Source organism: Diadema setosum, chromosome 9, assembly GCF_964275005.1.
Source record: "Diadema setosum chromosome 9, eeDiaSeto1, whole genome shotgun sequence".
In the NCBI taxonomy this organism is placed as follows: Eukaryota; Metazoa; Echinodermata; class Echinoidea; order Diadematoida; family Diadematidae; genus Diadema; species Diadema setosum.
The window spans coordinates 34,709,285-34,731,408 of NC_092693.1; the positions used below are offsets into that span (position 1 = coordinate 34,709,285).

Here is a 22,124-nt window from a genome sequence, read left to right on the forward strand (position 1 = left end):
TCAATTGATTTGAGCATAATTTTTTTCTTTATTTTAACATGAGTGGGTGGTGTCACACCCTTTGAGCCTGCCAAGCATCATAGGCAAGTGTTTTGCTAAGAATGACATGCACTGCGAAGGATTCTCCTGCTTGTCTGGAGTGTGTTCGGATGCACGTAATATCCACGGCCCGTGGCGGCATCGCTGAGTCACGCAAACCTCTGATGTAACCACAGATTAAAATCCAGGGCCACACATGACCTATCTCCCGAGGGGGGCAACATCGCCCTCCACCTGACAGCATATATGTCCCTTCTCGCCTGTCATGCCTCAAAAACTGAGCTCAACGGATGCCATGACAACCCCTTCCAACACGTACTGGTCTGCTGCATACATAGCAACAAAGTTCATGGATGAAGATCTATGTGACCACTAAGAACCTAAAGACTGATTAAGTTGTTTAACACTAGAAAAAAAAATTGGGCATTATGGGATGTGTCCAATTATCGAGAAATTCTGACAGTGTAAAATTTGTCCCTATCCATTCCAAAAAATTGGTCACCCGGGGTCTGTTTCATGACAGTCTTATAAGAGACTTTTTGCTCATAAGACACACTTATGAGTGACTTCATGAAATGGATTTCACTTCTCTTTGAAAGTCTCTCATATCTACATATGAGCAACTTTGACCATTTTGAGTTTTATGTACAGACTTTTATGTGATGACTTCATGAAACGGACCCCAGATCAAATGGGAGAATCACCTTTAAACTACATGTATGGTTTAGTTTGCAGGAGTCTGGGCATTTATACACAATAGGTCAATTCAAAGCACCCTATTTACTACTGCACTTGAACTAAAAATGAAACTTTCAAATTCAAAACAATAACAGACTTTGGAAATCTGACAGGAAGTACAGTGCAGCTACAAAATGAAATGTTGCATTTTTTTCCAACATACACAACAAATTCCCCACTCATGCAGTATCAACTCATTTTGCAGTTTTCCTTGCTTTTAAAGTCTGTTCCTTTGAGGGTAATGTTGTTGCACATCACAATGCATAATTTTCAATGAATCTCAACCTTTAGTACAACTGCACAATACATTGCTAGCATGTTACTGTCTATAACTGTAAAAATCAATCCTGTGGAAAATAAAGACACCACCACTAAAAAACCCCAAAACAAAAAACAAAAACAATAATACATGTATCCCCCCCCCCCAAAAAAAAAAAAAAAAAAAAATGAATAAAGAAATCATATCAACAGAATATTACATTCTGCTCTGGCCAAAATTCCACAAAGCCATTTATTGGATTTCTTTGACTGTCCGATATGAAACGGCATTTTATTGAACAAGACAGACCCCCACAAAGAGATCGTAGGATCAGCATGCCAAAATGAAGGAAATTAATTCTTTTTCCCCTCCACAGTGTGTGACCTTTTAGCGGGATGTTCTCACCACTGAGGGGGCAAAATGTCTGCACTGGCTGGCAGGCAAAGCCAGCACAATTTTTTTTTTTTTCCTCATTCTCTTCTGACAAATGTGTTACAAACAAGGTCTAGCCTTTATCATGTATTCATATAGGATAGGAACTGATTTGCGATGACAACTTCACCATACAACGTAGGAACTGATTTGCAATGACAATTTGACCATAGGAACTGATTTACAATGTCAATTTGACCATAGGAACTGATTGGATTTGCAATGACAATTTGACCATACGCCCTCTTGTCAGAGGCTGCCATTAAAATCAAGCTTCTGCTTAAGATGGCGGTCTCCTGCATATCTTTACGATAATTTTACTCAATAGTTAATGGTTTTCAAATGCATGATTGGTGTCTTGTATTGTATGATTACTAAACATAATATTTTTCAATTTACTGAATCATTTTTGGAGAAATTATTTTTTAATGTTATATTTTGTGAAAAATTCAAAAATGAAATGAAATGAAATCATATCAAATTCAATGCTAGTCTTATGCCAGTCTCCTTTTTTTTTCTTTTTGTTCTCTATAGATGAGACTGTGAACTTTAATATCTATCTTTTTTTGGAGCGTGCGTGCTTATCGCCTTTTTGACAATCTGCAAGGCCTGTGTGAGGTTTGCTTCCTGGAGTGTAGATAAAAACTGTTCATGTGTGTGGTTGGAAAGCTGGCATCCAGATTAGTGGGGAGAAATGCGAAGGTACAGTATACCATGCTGCATATTGTTAGATGGATATCTTCTCTGCTGCATCATCGTACACTGCATTCCAGTTTAAGTTTTGCTAGAGTTTCATAGTTTCGTTATTTTTATTGCGACCTTACCAACAAAGAATGACGGGGGCATTATCTCTGTGCCGAGTCTATGGCATTGATAACCGTCTCGTTCTTAATGGTTAGATCCTTTAATGGCCTCATCGCTGTCAATGGACAAACTCTCCAGTTATAACGAAGCTTTCACTCTGGCAATTAAACAGCCACCGAAAGACACCATGACTCGTTATTCTCGTTCGTGCTAAAGCCCCGTCCCTAAACTCAACGCGTTGTGCCTCGGTTGGGATCGACACCCCGCCTTCCGGCTCGGTTCGGCTACCTACCCGTGACCTGAGGGCGCGATGAAGTACAGGCAGCATTGTACCCGCTTGTCGGCGATGGAATATCTGTTGACCCTGGACTCTGAGTTGAGGTACTCCTCAAACTTGCTGTCTATGTGGTCCAGAATGGGTGCCCAGCTGGTCAGAAAGAGGGAAGACAGGGGAGAACGACACAAAGGATAACATTAAACAGTGATTTCTTTAGTAGGACTCCTTATTTTGGCATACACAAAGCTATACTATAGTGTAGTCAGAACATAAACTCATACTTATTACAAGGAGGAATCTCAAAGCAGATTGTTTCATATGGATTGATTCAAGGTGCTACATGTAGACTGATTATATTAATCAAATGGAAGCAATAATACACACAAGCTGATTCCAGCAGAAATACATACCTCCTTAATTACACACACATACAAAAATATGATGTATATCTACATTTTGTATATACACTAAACTTGTAAAGCAGACTGCAGACTTCCATAGCCACAGAGTCCCTGTGCATGAAATCAGATGGCCTGGTTATGATTTCCTCACAAAAAAAACAAAACAAAACCCAAAGCAAACAACACTACCTTCCTTTCCACCTGTCTCAAATTTGATGGTGGTCGTCCACGGACACCTGTTTCTCAGACATGAGGTCTCTGTCAGCCCCAAGGACCGAAAACCAGCCCTAACATTTCCTGAATAACCCTAACATGCAAACATGTTGGCCTTAAATAGATTGAGATACAAAACCCGAAAAAGCCAGCTAGTCACATCAGCATCCAGTAATGATCATTAAAATGACATTACTTTAGACACACAGGAAATACAACACTTATGGTGTCCTTCTCTGCATGATTAACAAATCTTGTTCTTTTCCCCTTCTACATTGTATGTGTACGGAGGCGCATAACTTGAATCATTATGGTACAAAAGGAATGCACTTGTATTCACTTTATTGAGGTCACAAGATTCTCTGATAAAACATTGCACTATGAAAAAAAAACAACAAAAAACACTGTGGTTAACATGGTTAAGTGTCATCTCATTAAAATTTTGTGTGTCACATAACGACATGCCTACTGGAACTAGCGAAAGGTAGTATCTGTCTTTATAGTCCTCTTAAAAGTGCAATGGATGCCATTCTGCTGCTAAACTGATAGTTTATCATCTGCACAGTGGCGTGAATGGGACAATCAAGTCAAAACCGCTCATGTTTCAAGAACTTTCCTTATTCTGTACCCATAATTATTTCAGTGTGTGAATCATTACCTCCAGAACATCACTGTTGGTGAAAAAGAATGAAAATATCATTTAGGTTCATTTTCCTTCTTTACTGACAGCACTGCGACTTAACAAGAATAAAAGGAGAAGCAACACACATAGTTAAAAAGTTGTTCCCCCCATTTACTCTATAAACTTTCTAAAATCCACTCCTATCTGAATTCAAGCACATGCCTACAGGTGTTGTATTTGGACTAACTACATTGGAACAGCCAGTTTGGCTGGAACAGCCAGTTTGGCTGAAACAACACAGTCAGTTCCCATATTCTGGCTGTTCTCTTTGCAATATTCTTGGCAATTCTCGTGGCGCAAGGAAAGAGAAGTTTGCACAGAAATAGATGTGACAGATCTCAATCATCCTGCGAGTCAACAGGCGCCATCTCGGCCATATGGTTTAGATATATCTTGGCTCCTGCTGTTATATTTAGTGAGGAAAACATCCTGTGATAATAGACTTGTCACAAGGAAATGCCACAAAAAGATTAGAAGAACCAGAAGGATTCTTTATATGATGACGTAAATGGTATCCCGGGGTACCAAACAAAAATCAGCCATTTTGTTGAATTATTTATTTTTTTTAAAAGGTTGTACCCTGGGTGCCAAAAAGAGGAAACTATTTTGGTGCTGGAGCTAGCGCGCGCTAGCTACTGCACTGCACTGCACTGCACTAAAGCACACGCTAGTGGTATCGCAGCTTCCATGCACGCATAGTATAACATGCAGTGTGGCATATCATGGGAATGACTATGTACACGCACACACAGTGCATGCATTTTTCTCTGGCTGTCCTCGAGTGGACGTGAGGTGGCGCTACACAACGCGGTTACCCGGGGTACTACGGTACCCCGGGGTAACGCGTGATGCATCATATATCAAATATCTCTATATAGTCTTGGTAATGGTGAACTTGTCAATCAACACTATGCGAGAGATTAGATATTTCACTCTCAAGAAAGTTTAAGAATATTAACATTTACTGTATTTATCCCACACACTAATAGCTGCATTAAACTATTCAATTTCAATATGTGTTTGTTTTTCTTTTTCTTTGTCCTTTTTTTTTCTTTATTGCTGGGCCAAACATTCCATGATATGAGAAGAATCCCGATCAGCATTTACTTGTGTATAATCTCTAAAGAGACTGAGTAAACTCATTCCCTCTAAAAGGGACTTGTGCTTTAGAAAATCAGATTTGGCTTTTAATAAGAACTACCTGTGTGTCTTGCCAACCATCGACACAGCTAGATATAGAAAAAAAAAATGTTGTGTCATGAGAAACAAAAACACAAATATTTTCTCCCCAAATTTGTTGGGGCAGCCAGTCAAAAAGTTGTGAATTTCTGCATGTAAAGCATTGTTTATAAGGATTGTTCAGGAGGGAATTTGAGATCCTGGAAAACAGCAAAAGCATAGTTTAGGGAACAGTTACTTGATGCCACGGATGAACGAGATATTGTGCAGTCTTTCTCAATCGCACTGCAAGATGCATGGGGGTGTTTACGCCACTGGTGAATCCAGCTACCAGTAAATATTGCAGATATTTCCAGTTCAAGGTTTCATGATTTCATGGGTATCGGGTAATATGCTCCTCATCATGCGGTTGTTTAGGATGTCTCGTTTTATCCCACTCAACCTAAAAACAGTGTGGGAAACGCTCCGCGGTGTTTTTGGTCTCGGAAATAAACAAGTGATCAGATTACGCAGCAAGGGTTTGGGGGGAATATAGATAGATAGATTTGTATCAAACGAGGTTTCGCCGCAGCTTGCTGACTAATTCGGATACAAACAGCCAGTTCAGTCCGTCATATGTGCTACTGTTCGGCGATCACCTCAAGCCGAGAATTTTCAGTTTTCCTGGAAGCGCTTACGCAAACTTTTAAAAGGGATGGCCTTTGATAATCATTCCTCTAAGATTTTAACTGGTTCCTCTTCCTGTAGTCAAGTGCATTCTAACCTACAGTTGTACATGTACATTGTACATGAATGTGAATCTGTTGCATGTCATGTGTACAATTATAAGCCGAATAGTGCAGAAATTCTGCCATAAAAACTACATAATTTTGTAATTTGACCACACCACAAACATTTGATATTATATTGATAAAACAACAAATGTCAGTGTATGTGTGTGTGGGGGTGGTAGGCTTCACTCTCTCTACTTCATATATGAAAGCAGATCTTGTATTAAAAGAACATTTCTAGTTTTCTCTGCCAAGGAGATTATGTTCTTGTTGCCATTGGTTTCTTTGTCTGTTTGTCTGTGTGTTTGCAAAATAACTCAAAAAGCAAGGAACAGACTAGGATTAGATTTTCAGGGAAAGTTGATAATGACACAAGGAACAAATACATTTTGGTAGTGACCCAGATCACTTTCTGGATCCAGGATTTATTGTAAATCTTTCTTCAGGACTATCATTGTGAAACTGAGCCAACAAATGAGGGGATATGAGCTGTGCGTAATTGAGGTCATATAAACACATTGAGCGTACTTGAGGTGCAGGTAGAGGCAGATTCTCTATTATTGTGTATGAGAAATAGGGCAATCTTAACATCTATGTGTACATGGGTAGAAATGAGTGCCTTGGTGGAAGTCTGCACTCTCCCAAGTGCTTTCTTTTTAGTTTGTTGGATGTGGGAAGGGATTTATATATATTCATGACAATAGGCTAACTGCCAAACAACTCCACAGAAATGTTTACCAGTTGCTGTTGTCTACTTGGTCGCCGAAGCCTGGTGTATCTACAATTGTCAGTCTCAGCTGGACGCCATTTTCCTTGAGGACGACTTGTGATGTTTCCACCTGCAGCATGGGGGGGGGGGGGGGGGGGTAAAGAAACAAAGTAGAGACTATCAATGTATTAACTCTTCTTGCTTTAACTATACTATTTTTAAGAGATTGTGCAATAATGCAAATGCATGTTGACTTGTACTGAATCATAACACCGTGATCATCACGGACAACCTTGTGTCTAACTAAATGACTATATTGTTTGTACCTAAATATGTGTTGTATATTCTGTAATACTGGGTAATTTTTCTACTTTTTTTTTCTCTAGTACTTGGATACAGGCACAAAACACCTTCCAAACTAAGATTCTACCAGTGATATCTTCTGTCAATCACTGGAAAATGCTAGTAAGATTAACAGGAAGAAGGTAACTGGTGGACTATACAGTACAGCAACACACAATCTGATTTCACATCACTACCAAAAGAAGACCATCAAAAAAAAAAAAAAAATGAGGCTAACTCATCTTAAAATTAAAACCAAGAAAATCTTGACACGGCTGCTCTGTTGTCAAAAGAGACAACTACGGCAGTAAACTGCTCCATACTTTTTGTTTTGCACAATCTTACTGGGAACCATGGCATATAATCATAACAAAGAAAGGACACCATCCTATTCCACTATAAAGCATCATAATTTTTCCAAGGATGTAAGTTTACTGCTCTACATCAATGATAGACCAGTACATTTTCCAATAATGCATTTTATGGTGTGTGTTTTTTTTTTTCTTCTTTTTTGGTCTTGTGCTAGTTCTTTTAGTACCTTTACACGGGGGTGGGGATGGTTGGATGGATGCGGCTGCTTTACTGATCTCCTAAACCTCATCCCGTTTTAATGGAATATGATCCAGTTCAAGTTTGACTCTATACCAGTTTTTCCAAAGTGTGTGTCTGTACATCGAAGGAGGGGAGTTTACCAATAAGATTTTTCTTGTGTGTGTTGGGGGGGGGGGGGGGGAATTGGATGATTAGAGGTACTTGTTACGAATGTCTGAAAAGTGACAAGAGCTAGTGCGGTTGCAGAACCTCATTATCCCATTTCTTAGGTGGAAAATCTAATTAGACTGTAATGAAATGCCGCACAGGAAACATTATGGCTTCATACGACATGAGTGTGCATATACTGTATGTGTGTATGTGTGTGTGTCTGAGTGTGAGTGAGAGAGGAAGGAAAAAAGAAATGGACGAGGTTAGCATAGAGAGCTGCCAGCCACATCAAAACGGGATGATTTCATTGCCACGCTGTTATCGCTAAGTGATTTTCCTCCGCTCGCGATGCATGCACACAAGGCGATGCCGTCCACTTTCGGATCTATAGTATTGGTTCGTTTTGGTTTTTGCTTGCAATCACAGCTCCGTCGCACACTTCAAATCATGTTGGCAGTCATGGCGTGTTCGGATAATCGAATGGGTCTTCTCGATGACCGCAAAATGTGAATGGCATTCCACGCTATAGCCCTGTCCGAAACTGCATGACCTGTCCATCCTAACACATGGATCCTCATGCACATACACATCTGTACATGTACTGTATGTACTGACGATGCAAGAGTATGCATGCACCACTCACATTATACAAACAGAGCACTGTTTGCTGACGGAAGTGAATGAAGGTCAAGCTGATGAGCTCTGCCTCTTCACACGTACACTAGAGGTCGAGAAACCATTCAGATCAGAAATGCGCACCAAGAACCGAGCACACGTCGACTGGAAAACACCTCCAGAGTACGATTAGTGACGTGTGACTTGAAACACATGCTTGGGAGAAGTGTGCCTTCAAGCTTGCTATAAACAGACTTACAGAATTAACTGGATGAGCATGAAATGTGTGTCAAAGAACACATTTCTTAATAAGCTCTTTTGTCAATCTGAAATGGTTAATAGTTGTTCTCATTCTCTTTCCAAATTCATTTCTTCTTTCAATAGCTCCCTCTTTGTCTTGGCTTGTATCTCTCTCTCTCTATCTCTTTCTCTGGTTTTCTTAAAGGACAAGTCCACCTTCATCTACATATGGATTGAGTGAATGCAACAATACTAGTAGAACACATCAGTGAAAGTTTGGGGAAAATCCGACAATCCGTTCAGAAGTTATGAATTTTTAAAGCATCTGCACAATCACTGCTGAATGAGGAGACTACTGCAGTGTATGATGTCACATGCGTACAACGGTATAAGGAAAATAAAGAGAGAATTTCACAAAACTTTTTTTTTTAATAAAGTGCACATTTCTTCGACTCGTTACTGACATATGAAAGGGAAATATTATTCCCCTTCCCTTCTGAAAGAGAGAAGTCGAGTGTTCTTTTGTTATGTGAGAAAAGTGAAAATATGTTGAATTTTCTTTATACTTTCTTTATATCGTTGTACTCATCGGATCATGTGACATCACAAGCTATAGTAGTCTTCTCATCCAGCCGTGACTGAATAGAAACTTCAAAAATTCATAACTTTTGAACGGATTGTCCAATTTTCCTCAAACTCTCAGTGATGTGCTCTACTAATATTGAGCACTGCATTCACTCAACCCACATGTCTATGAAGGTGAACTTGTCCTTTAATCTAAAGGGTTTAAAGAAATCTAAATCTGAAAGCGAAGGCAAAGCAAGCTCTTACAACCCGCAACATAAACTTTCACTCCACTTTATTACATGGTAATGACAACAGACAAATTAAATGCACTGACAATTCTACAGGATTAGTCAGACTGTCATACAATGTACATCTCTACAGAACACTGTTTTTAGCTATGACCTGTCTGAAGCAAAATCAGTTGGAATTTGCTGCAGACAGTAACTCGGAACAATGATTAGAGAGAAAAACGAGGGTGCAGTCTGTATGAAATTATGTCAAAAGCAAAATAGGTTTTAAAAAAAATAATAATATGGGTAATTCCCATATTGGAGAAGCTTTAATATCCTCTTGTCAGTAATTTGAAGAGATGTTTTGAAACGCTTCAAGGGCTCCTTGAAGAATCAGGAAAATTGGGCAGATGTGGTTTATCACAAAATTGGAATACACTTAACCTAACAAAAGGTAAGAGAGAGACATATTATTTGTGGACATATATACCGGGGGCCAGACAAAAACATGCAGCCATACATGAGTGAATCGCTGACAAGAGATAATGACCTCATGTACCCCTGGTCTAACATCGTCAAATCCCCACGCTGATTGTCAGGGCACAAACGAGCCCCATTTTTCATGGGAACGTTAACGAGACGCAGGGTTCAGAGATCAGCTGCTTTGGTACATTACGACGGAACCATCCCTGCAAATTCACTCGTAATGTTCGCCCCGCAGTTTTGATGTGCATTCTCCCAATTCTCACAACATCGCGAGGAAATGGAAAATGAAATAAGCTGGGGTCAAAAGAAGGCAGCAGGACACAGAGGAAAAAATGGCAGGTAATATGACTCTTGGGGAATTATTTTTACAGGCAGGAAAGGTTGGGAGTATGAGAGGAGTCTTGTCTAGTGCCCTCTATAAGCCAGCATTATGAGAATGATCAAAAGAGTGAAGAAGACAGCTAACAACACATGTAGGGACTGGGGGAGGTCATCCATTATTTATTTAGTCTGCTGCACACATCACATACACGTGAAGTGAGCTGGAGAAAGGCTTAGCTGGAGTTTCTAGACTCCGGCTGGGATCTGAGATACCTTCATTGGATGTGGAGGGGCGAGGGGATGGGGGTTGGTGAGGGGTAAATATATGCACCACACCCAAATGCCACGGCTGATTTTGCTACATTACACATTTCCCATAGACACTTGCCCGAGTATACTCGGGACTCGTCCTCAACGGGTTAAGAGCCCAGGGCTACCCAATATACAGTATATAATGGCTGAAATGAGTACACAATGAGATACCATGTCATCATCTCCTCTTTACAGAGCATCAACCATCGAGACCTCAGCAGAAACCATTGGCATCAACTTACAACAATATCGAAAAAGCAGGGTTGCATGCCACCACTTAAAAAAAATCATGTTTCATTCAGCTGAGCACAACATCCCACTGGATATGACATCTACACCGGGTTAAAGGGATCGTATAATTTTGGTTGAGACCTAACTTCAGGTTTCAAACATTTATAGGTGGGATGATGAGAAACCTATTATGAAATGTGAAAGAGCATGTAATTCTAAGAGGAATTCAACGTTTATTCGAGGAAATTTGCTTTTGAAATGGCTGAGATAAAAGGATCATAATAAAAGGTGGACCTTTTTATTACTATCGCTTTGTTTTGCTTTGTTTTTGGATGTCTCAGCCATTCCAAATCCGATTTTCATCAAATAAACTTTGAATTCCTCTTAGAATGGTATGCTCAATACTATTCCATGCGTGGTTTCTTGGTATCTCGCAAAAAGTTAAAAGCCCAAACCTCGTCTCCACCAATACTATACCACCCCTTTACAGGGATGATACAGTATTGGTAGAGATGAGAATTGGGCTTTTAACTTTTTGCGAGATACCAAGAAAACACTCATGATAATAGTACACAGCATACCGTTTTAAGAGGAATTCAAAGTTTATTTGATGAAAATCGGATTTGGAATGACTGAAACATCCAAAGTAAAACAAAGCGATCATGATAAAGTGTGGGTCCCGCACTTGATTAGAATCACTCTTTTTTGATATCTCAGCCATTTCAAAACCAATTTTCATCAAATAAATGTTGAATTCCTCATAGAATTACATGCTCTTTCATATTTCATAAAAGGTTTCTCATTATCTCACCAAAATATGTTAGAAACCTGAAATTAGGTCTCAACCAAAACTATACAATCCCTTTAAAGTAAAAGTTCATGTCTGGAGTGATGAATGCTAGTATTTCACAGCCAATGGTAACAGTCCACATGGAATGAGAATACCCGGGCAATTCATTTATCCACAGTAAATTCCAGTTTAAATGAGGGGGCTACAGTACTCTACAAATCAGAAATTTCAAGTCTCTAAATGTTTTAAAAAGTAGTACAACCCCAATTTATTTCTTCTTAGTACATTTCATACAGTTGTATGTATATGAGAGAAAGATAGACAGACAGACAGACAGAGAGACAGACAGAGAGACAGCCAGACAGACAGCTAGACAGAGGTTACGATGACTATACACAGATGGTTAACAATGAAGACATGTTCATCAATATGACAACATATTTAAACAGACTGTCCCTGTCCTCAAAGTTTGATCCTGAAAATTGCGCTTCAGCTCAGCCTGAAGAGCTATTATATTAAACCAAGTACCTGGATATTATCAGTGTACAGTCTTGTTCAGCTCATGTATCAAAATGTAGTATGCAGAGTACTATCTGAGTATTGAGTGCTAAGCCTGCCACAAAAAATAAAGGAAGAAGCAAACTTTCCATTCTATTCACTATTGATGAGACAGTAAAACTTACAAATTGCTGTATTTATACCCAGATAATGTCCTTGTAGAGAGCAAAATATGCACAGGAGTGGATGTGTACATAATGACTCACGCTATTGTACGACAACTATTGTGACATACACATAATGAGTACAATATTTCTCCAGTTCAATGGTAGTCTGATAGATTACAGACAATCAAAACATTTGATTCTTTATGCAGGCTCGATGTCTATTCATGACAGATATACCTCCTTTACTTTTAGTCTCTTATAACATACTTTTTCTTTTATCAATGTTGTCATCATGCTACATCAAATAATACAATGTATGTTGAATAACAAATCAAAGAAGCCAGCCAGATACATGCAGCTGCACATTGAACAATAAAAACATGAATAAGGAAGAAAAATAGTCCCTACGTCATTCATGTTGGTTTCCCTAAAGTGAATCTTGTATTTCTAGGAAATACTTCACAGATTCCATGAAAATTTGATACTGCAAAACAGAAATTATGGTTACCATAGCAACAACAGCTAATAGTGGATTCAATTTGCTGCCTTCTGGCTGTTGTCCTGGCAACTGCAATTAAGGCAAATTGCACATGCTGTAAATGCATCATGTCAATGCTACATGCTAGGTTTTACCTAAATAGCAAAAACATCAACTCTGTCGGATGGGGGGGGGGGGGGGGGGGGGTGTCTCTTAACAGTGGAAAGTAGCAAACATAAAATTATATACGCATGTTGGCATAAAGTCTGATAGTCTGGAGGGGTGGGGGGGGGGAGAGAAATTCCTAACTGCTGGCAAATACATTTAAACATAAAATTATATGGATGTTGGCATAAAGCCTGTCATTCTGAAGGACTAAAAGACAACTTATCAGTGCTGAGGCTATTTGCACAACACCCCTATGAAAATATTCACTCATACCACGTCCTGTCTGAATACACATTTGTCTCCAGTTTTACTGTGGCAAAACAATCCATAACACTGAAAATGCTTACTGTAAAAGTGGAAATATTTGCAGTGTTGAAATTTTTGCACATTTCAGGCAACCAGAAACTAGCGCGAATATAAAAGCACGCGAATATTTTTGCTTGCCATATGTTCCTGTGCGTGATGCTTTGATTCCACGGAATTAAAACATGCAAAACTCTTCTGACCCGGCCAAGCGCAAAAAATTAGTTGCACGAAAACAGTATTGCATGAATGTGCTCATGGTGAATAAACTCTGCACATTTCTCCCAATCTCTGACACGTACATCAAAACTTATCAATCCATCAAAAACCAATGCAATGCTCCTGGCCTCTTTTAAATCCTATTACATGGAGTTCAACCTCTATAACCATTTTTAACATGTGAAAGAGATAAAAAGTGTAGACTTCTCTAGTAACTGCCACAAGAAAAATTATGCTCCATACATGCACAGACACAGACACTCACATGCTAGGAATCTACTACGATAGTGCAGTCTCCAGCACCAGACTTTTGAGGGAGGAGCTGCGAGTAATTTGTGTGCCACCTTGCCCCAGCCAATAGCTGGAGGCATCATACAATAGGCTGGGCCACAGAGGCTGATGCATGTCTGCCTGCAAATGAAGATGTCCCCTTTGTTACCGCGGGAACATCTGTCTATGACGGAGAGCCCCCTGGGTGAGTCACTGGCGGTGGTACACCTGAATGTACCATCATGATTATCATCGACGGGGGCCAGGGAATTGATTGGAACATGGAACCAGGCAGACAATATGAGGGTTAATGCGAGAGCGGTCCCACCGTGAGATAGAGGGGCAGTACACTTTAGGAGTCGGGCATGGTGGAATTATCGTTCATGAAACGAATAGATACAATTAAAGTGTGGAACTACACTGTAAGTGGGATTAGAAGAGAGTCAATGGAGAGGAAGAAGATAAGAAATAAATGGAAAATAAAAAGGAAAATATAGAGCATGATATGTCTCACTGACAAAACAAAAAAAAAAAAAATTCACAAGGCTTTTACCCTTAGGATAAGAAAAACAAACATTAAGTTGTTTCTTGGTGTAGTGTTTCCTTTTTAAACTTTCTACAATGCTGAAATGAACATTCTATTGTGGCTTCTTCTGGTATGAGAGAAGTTGAAATACAATGTGCAAGCAATATATTTCCGTAAACTGTCTCAATGCGAGCACCACATCATGCATCGTAAGTTCCATTGTTATCGGTCAAGATTAAGTGATAGTACTGATACAGGATCTTGCACGAATGAAAACAAAGATAAACAAAAAGAAAACCTGTCAAAATGGTTTCTGGAAACAGATTCTCAACCTTAAAAACATATAATATCCTGAAAAAGATCTATACCTGTATGTAAACAACATTCACTACTCTAGGAAAGTGCACTATATGAACTTAAGCATGATTAGAAGAATACATCCTATGTATTGCTACAGAAAAATGTGTTTCATACAATGTAAAGACTACTCTATCTAAATGCAGAAGTCCAGACCACATCATTCTATTTCTAATATGACAAATTGATAGGGCAAAGTCAAGCCATTATGCAATGTGATTGCAACAGTTCTACTACCAAGACTACCCCTCTCCCATTCTACTGACACTGTGATGACAAACTGTATACGTCGAATATTTTGCCAAGTTTTTATTTTCACGAATTTCGCAAGCCAGTTGATATCCAGATGCTTTCTATAGTAGACGTCAACAAAAGAAAGGAAGAAAAACAGGTATACACACTCTTCGGTGATTGATGCTGTACTCACTTCATTCAAGCTTGGATTGGTGCAGAGCCTAAATGAATACAGCATGCAATGCACACAGTTAGAAGCTCTACACAGATGTGTATGTGATCAATGACTACAGAGTAATTATCATTAATCAGCCAACATCAACGACATTCCAAATAGCTGATAAAGAAAGAAAGAAAGAAAAAAAAAAATGACAGAAACCAGGCCTTGGAAGAGAGACTAGCAAATATGTCCACCAGGCATGAAAACATGCACTGCAAAATAGTGAAGATATAAATCTGAAAATTCATATCAGTTTGCCAGTATCTCATATATTTTCTAATGGCAACCATGAATCTCATCTAATATCAACCCTTAATTAACTTCATTACTATTGATTTCCAGTCTGCACTACCCAGAGTGCCTTGCCATCATTCCGACCCCCCCCCCCACCCCGTTTGTGTGCGACCTGCAGCAGACAAGGGCGTGATGAGATTGAGTTGCATGAGTGCTCCGATGGGTGAGATAATCAAATTAGACTGCCTCTAGGCTAATCCCCTTTTCATATGGAATAATCACCCCCATCATATCTTCATAACGGATAAAAAAAGAAGGACGGAAAAAGAGGCTACCCTCGCTAAATGACCTCCTTACCTTTAAAAACCTACCCTTGGGCCCTGACAGTACATACCTTGCTTCAATGTACAGGCCTAGAAACTCTTCTCTGTCTGTCTGTGGAGAATATTTACCAGTCAATCTAATATCTGTTTTTGCACTCTGAAAATTGCTAATATGTCCTGTAGTAAAGTAGCAATTCATGGTCCCTCTAGAATGATTACATGTGTTCAAGCACCTTACAGACAAGCTTGTGTCTATTTACATTGTTAGTATAGTGTATATGGGTAATTCCATTAAAAAGGGTCCCACTAGGTAAAGGGATCTTATAGTTTTGGTTGAGACCTAATTTCAGGTTTCTAACATGTTTTGGTGAGATAATGAGAAACCTCTTATGACATATGAGAGAGCATGTAATTCTATGAAGAATTTAACGTTTATTTGATGAAAATTGGTTTTGAAATGGCTGAGATATCCAAAAAAGAGCGATTCTAATAAGGTGTGGGACCCACACTTTATTACGATCGCTTTGTTTTACTTTGTTTTTGGATGTTTCAGTCATTCCAAACCCGATTTTCATCAAATAAACTTTGAATTCCTCTTAAAATGGTATGTTCTGTACTACATCATTTCCTGGTGTTTTCTTGGTATCTAGCAAAAAGTTAAAAGCCCAATTCTCATCTCCACCAATACCGTACCATCCCTTTAAATGCCCCTTCTATTTGCTTCATATTGTCATTGCTTAAAAATTACATACCCTGAATCAATTTTACTTCTGAATACTCTTATTCAGGTAAGTATCTTCCTTTTCCAAGTAAAATATAGCAATTGCTTCTTCAAAGTTCCACATGAATTTTGACAAAAAGTGCAAAATCACAACGTTTTGGGGCAAAATTGTGTGACGTTTTACTGTAACACCAGATAGACAGATTTACAGCTTGTTTGTGTTTTAAACTCTATTTTAAGGGGTCAAAAATGATAAAAGAAGAGCAAATTTTGAACACTATGATTATAATTCATGCATCAATTGATACACATTTGCGCATGTAAATCCCAAGAAAGACGTTTCACGTGTAAGTTTTGGTGTCCCCATAATTGCTTACACGAGAAACCTTAATTTATGAGTGTGGAATCCATATTAAGGACCAGTGTTGAACTGTTTGTTGTTATTTTGGTAGCAATCACATAGTTTAAAAGATTTCAAGAGAAAATTTGGGTAAAATAAATGAATTTGAAAAAAAGACCAAATTATGATTTTCACACACGTGGCTTTGGTGTCCCCCGAAATGTTACGTCGGGGCACAGTGATAGCTAATTTTTTGTGTCTTATCACAACAATAATTGCTCCTCATTGGCATATTTTACAATGTAGCTGTGGTTTCTTTGTAACAGGTATCAAAAATTGACCACTCTATTAATTTGAAAAAAAAAATGCAAAAATGATATTTGGTGTCCCCCTTACACGAGAAACATTGAAGAATCTTTTTCCTGGCCAAAAATAGGGGTTGTGTCATTTTTTCAATAGTATAGTTAATTTCTTACTTCAAAATAATCACTTCTATTGAAACAAACATAGAACTAGTTTGAAATATGTGGTAAGATGCCAAAATGGATGGTTCACCGTGTAAGGGGGACACCAATGGTGTCCCCTTTACATGGTGAACCAGTTTTTCCCCATACACTGCAATTTGGTATGCTGACTTCCTTCAATTTCAGTTTAGAATGTTAATTTTCAGTCAGTTGTCAAGGGACTTACTCAATATGAATGTTTTTTAAGGTTATGTTGAACAAAAGTCTAATTTTCTGATTTTATTGGCAAAATAGGCATGTCACAATGTGGGTCCCTATTTTATGGAATTACCCATATAGCTGTTGCTTTTCTTTGTAGGGAGTATCAGGTACTGTATACGCCATATATTTCGCGAGTCTAAATTTTCGCGAATCAGGACTTCCCGACAATTTCACGAGTGGTTAAATTCGCGATTGTGGAGTCATGTACTGAACGGAGAAATGTATACGCGTATGTTACATTCATATCAGTATTAGAGTCAATATTTTTGCATGTTTTTAGTTTTGCGAATAGCAGCTGACTCGCGAAATTCGCGAAAATAAAAACCTCACGAAAAATTCGGCGTATACAGTAGTTGGCTGGTGATTTACATGCATTTATTATTACACTATCTACCATGACCCATGTCTAGCTCAGCAACCCTTTTCTAGACAAAAATTCCCTTCATATTTGGCTCATTTCTGGTACATTTGTATTTTCATTATACAATGTAACTCTTTGAATCCTGACCTTCATTGAATTGGTACATCAGACACAGTTTAATAGGCCTATAGTTGGGACCATATTGTACTGTATGTATGTCAGCATATTTCTCAATGTTATTGTTTACAATTTTTTACATGGTGGCTGTCAGTTTAAAGTAGCAACACTTACAGAAATATTGCTTACAATATACCTGAAATATGCTGTTTATATCCAAGGTGGAAAGTCTCAGATTCTTTCTCTTGCAAAATAGCAATGTTCTTCTTTTTCATTCCGTCAAAGTGGTGCCAGTGAAATTGTCTTAGAAGTCCCAATGCATGAAATATTATACTAACAAAATATATTGCATATTTGTCTTCCACTCTTAAAAATATGGTCCCAGGTATACAATCTAGTGTATCCCTTAAAAGCCAATATTATATAGATACCAATTCCCGTTATTAGAAAAGGCTTTTAGATTCGTGGGTTGAGGCCCTCCTTGATCACTAAACAATTTAAACAAACTCCTTTCAAATTCATGAAATTCTTCCGTCGAGATGTAGGGCAATTTGTCAATCAGTTGCAAAAACAAACTCATCGCTAAGAAAATTCAAGTACTTTTGTCCCAAATGAAACACCAACACCATCAATAAAAGTTGTTGTATAGTTTCCATATTTGCTGGATAAAATACAATGGATAAACATTTACCTTGACCTATGTGGACAAATGGATCGAATAGGATGAATAATAACGTCGGTTTTTGTGACTTTTCCAGTATATTGGATGTGAAAGTAAAGAAGAAGATTGCTGAGAAGTAAAATTCACTTTATAACCTGCTACATTCCACTTCAAGCACTGTACATAGTTTTTCAAGCACAGGCATCTACGATATAAACAAAATGAATCACCTAAAGAACAGAAGTAGAAATTAATGCTCATTAGCATGACTGAATTACAAACCAGGAAAAAAATATAACATCAAAATTAAAAGGAGTCTCTTGAAAGGAGACCAAAGTCCAATAAAGATACACTCTATTTCATGAGACACAAAGCATGACAGTTTATCATTCATTCCAGTTTCAGTTCATGTTTAGTTTAACTGCATTTGAAGCACTCAAAGACTTTAGAGGTAACCACAAATGAGTCTTGCCCGCTTTTCTCTCACTTACTAATTGTTCGTCAAGACTGCATCTAAACACTAACATGTTTTGACAAAAGAGGGTTGCTTAGACTATCATGGCTGTAGCCAAGAGCCTGAAAGAACACTAGTAAAACAAGAAATACATGTAAGTTGTATTTCATGTATCAGATGGGGTGGGGAAGGGGGAATGAACATTTGTAAAAGATTGGCTGATTGTGCCTTTCCAAGTATCAATAACCATTATCATGATTACAACATACAAAATTGATTTTATCACCACGCGATGGAAATCACAAAAACGCTATCACGGAAGTGAGTCATATTCACTATAGAGCAGGTTTTGTGATGCCTTTTGAAACTCTATGGGCCCGATTCACACTTACGGACGGATGCCTAGTGATAACGTGTCTATGAGGTGCTGATCTGCCCCACTAAATATACAGTACAGATAATGAGGATCATTTGAGACCTAATTCTCTTTTATGGCACAGGAAAAAAACACTTTAAAGAAATCAACCATCCATTCAATAATTTCCATATGAGACGATGAATACCAAAGTGCAAGGTCATTTTCATTTCCAAGGTGAATTCTCAACTAATGTGACCCCCCTTCCATTGATGTACAGTGTACATACAAGATGTACCACTCCGCTCTTCAAAACATGTACGTCTCTTTGATATTTTTATCTTTGTATGTTCCAGCATACGTGTACGTGACCCATTACCACAAAATCCTGAACACGTGACGAAGAGCATTCCAGTAAAATATATTTCCGTCCAATTACATTTCCAAGAACCTACCACAGCAAGGAAGAGAAAAGCCTGTCACCATATCAACATGGTTTGGAGGAAATTGGTTTGAGGTTTCTATGTGTAGATAGAGTAAGACTTGTAGGATAGGAGGCATGAAATGAAAATAAGTCAATCCAAGAGATCACAGTTAATATGCTTCATAAATTTTTCCAATTCAATGCCACAATGTACATTATGAGACTTTGAAACTTTGAAAGGAGGTTGTTAAGATTTAGTATTTCAGCTATGATGCTATTAAAATTTTAGTTGGGACGAATGATCAAACATTCTTTCCCACCATATTAAAGTTTCAATGCATCAATGAATGCAACCTTGTCACAGCAATGCAAGTGGTACACAGGTCACATGAACTTTCTCTTTATTCACGAGGATTTTCACCAAGATTTGCAACAGTGTTTTCAATTTGCTAGAGGAATATTCAGCCCCACAAGTGCATGAGGGAAGCAATAAATTCTGAAATGACAAAGGTCAGGCTTTCTGGTCTGTAATTTCTGTAATAAGGCTTCTCCTTCATGTACATAAAGAACTCAATCTCCATGAATGCTTACAAAAAATATATACATATTTCTCTGAACTATAATCCTCCAGAAACAACTCATTGTAATGAAAATCTGGGGGGGGGGGGGGAGGAGGAGAATTCTAATTTCCCATGTGACAACTTTCTCCCTATATAGACATGGGCATTTCCACAGTAAATGGGTAGTTTTAGGTTGGAAAAACATGAAAAATTAAAATTGTCTTCAGAGTATCCATATTTCAGAGTTTGGTTGCCTAATACCTATATTAAATATTTTTAAGTAGGAAAAGATAACTTTGTATTCAAATAGAGCTTGAGTGGGTATGTAAGTAAGACATGTGTAATAGGTATGGGGCGAACGCGTGTAACACATAGAGTAGGACAGAAATATTGGAATGATGGATTCCTCATACAAAGAATACAAATATTGATTTGAAATCATCTGACACTATTTATTGTACTGATACATTATGATAAGAACAATTTAGGTTGTCCATATTTGTGAAAACATTCATTATTTGTGTCATTTTGAAGTGTGCATTCATGATTAATGCCAGAAAATTTGTGCATCATATCCGAAAGGCGAGATCGTGTTTGTACCAAGTTCCTCCATAATCGGGCGAAGTGTTGTCATATTCATATCTGTGTGGGTGCATGTGTGTGTGTGAGGAAAAGCCAAAGCTTCATTGCAATAGAGTTTCTTGAAATTCCAAAGTACATGATATGACATGTATCACTGCATTAGTGGTGAACGCATGTAACACAAGAGTAGGACAGAAACCTGAACCTTACAGAGTTTTTTAATTTCCAAGGTTAACAATACACTCCCGTTCTCCAGTATATTGTGTAGTTCATTTTAAACCACAATGTGCAGTATATACAAAGGCTGAAATATCAAAATACTGTATGCAAAGGAGCATTTTGCTGTTGTCATTGGGTCAGCAGTTATCATTTCGTGTCCATTACACCTTGATATTCCTAGATACACGTACACGTATGTAAATCAAGTGGATAGTATTTGCCTGTCCAAATTTAAAACTTTTTTTTACTGATACAAAAAAAAACATGTGTATTGATACAGTTTATAAGGGACTAAACTAGAATTTCAGTCATCACATCCCAAACTCAATCAACACACAGGCTCTGGAAACAAGAATTAAAACTTGCATTGTTCATTTTTCTATTGCATTTAATGTCCATCAGCCACAGTTAGAAACATAAAGCAGTTAATGTACCAATAACTGATTTCAATGTGAAAAGAAACTGTTATTTGATAGTGCAACAGGTAAATCTGTTCATTTCAATTTACATTCATTCGAAAATGAATAGTTGTAACATTCATTAGGGAAATAATCCTTATAGGGAATCAATACACAAAGAATGACACTTTCAGAATTGTTCAGGTACTGTACGACAACTCTTAACTTTACAACCCATGAGGTGATTTGTAAATTAGAGAACAAAGCATCCTTTGCAACTGATTGACAATTTGCCCTACATCAACGTAAATAAGCACTGAATTGATCAGTGTTTCTATAGTAGCCATGATATAAAAAATCATGGGCGTACATACTCGAGCAGGATTTGAACCTACGACCCCCTGATCTCCGGACAGGCGTCATCTCCACTAGACCATCGAGCTTCTGCCTGACAGCAGAAAAAAAAAAAATGTTAATAAATCATGGACGTACATGCTCGAGCAGGATTTGAACCTACGACCCCCTGATCTCCGGACAGGCGTCATCTCCACTAGACCACCGAGCTTCTGCCTGACAGCAGTGAAAACATCTTGACGGAAAAATTCCATGAATTTGAAAGCACCCTTTTCTTTGCCTGCCAATTCAATACAGTGTACATTTTTATATGGTGTATAGGGCCTAAACTTGAATTTCAGTTATCACATCTGAAACTACATCAACATACAGGCTCCATAAACAAGAATTAAAACTTGCATTGTTCACTCTTCTATCGCCTTAATGTCCGTCAGCCATAGTTAGAAACATATGCTTTATCAAGAATAATACTGATATCTCCTTATACTTTTGGCTTTATTGCGAACATTTTAAATGG

The 22,124-nt window shown here is 38.2% G+C and overlaps 1 protein-coding gene and 1 non-coding gene across 4 annotated transcripts in view; both read right to left on the minus strand.

Annotated features, from left to right (window-relative positions):
- The window catches only part of LOC140232566 (septin-7-like), a 126,214-nt gene that overhangs the window by 37,135 nt on the left and 66,955 nt on the right, over positions 1-22,124 (minus strand). For all 3 annotated transcript variants that reach the window (XM_072312660.1, XM_072312659.1, XM_072312658.1), the window contains exons 4-5: positions 6,533-6,633; positions 2,565-2,699 (exon numbers count right to left, since the gene is read on the minus strand). In XM_072312660.1, coding sequence (XP_072168761.1) covers positions 2,565-2,699; positions 6,533-6,633 — 236 coding nt within the window. The remainder of the gene's footprint in view (positions 1-2,564; positions 2,700-6,532; positions 6,634-22,124) is intronic.
- Positions 21,624-21,696, minus strand: Trnas-gga (transfer RNA serine (anticodon GGA)). Its single transcript has one exon. It is a non-coding gene; the product is annotated as a tRNA-Ser (tRNA).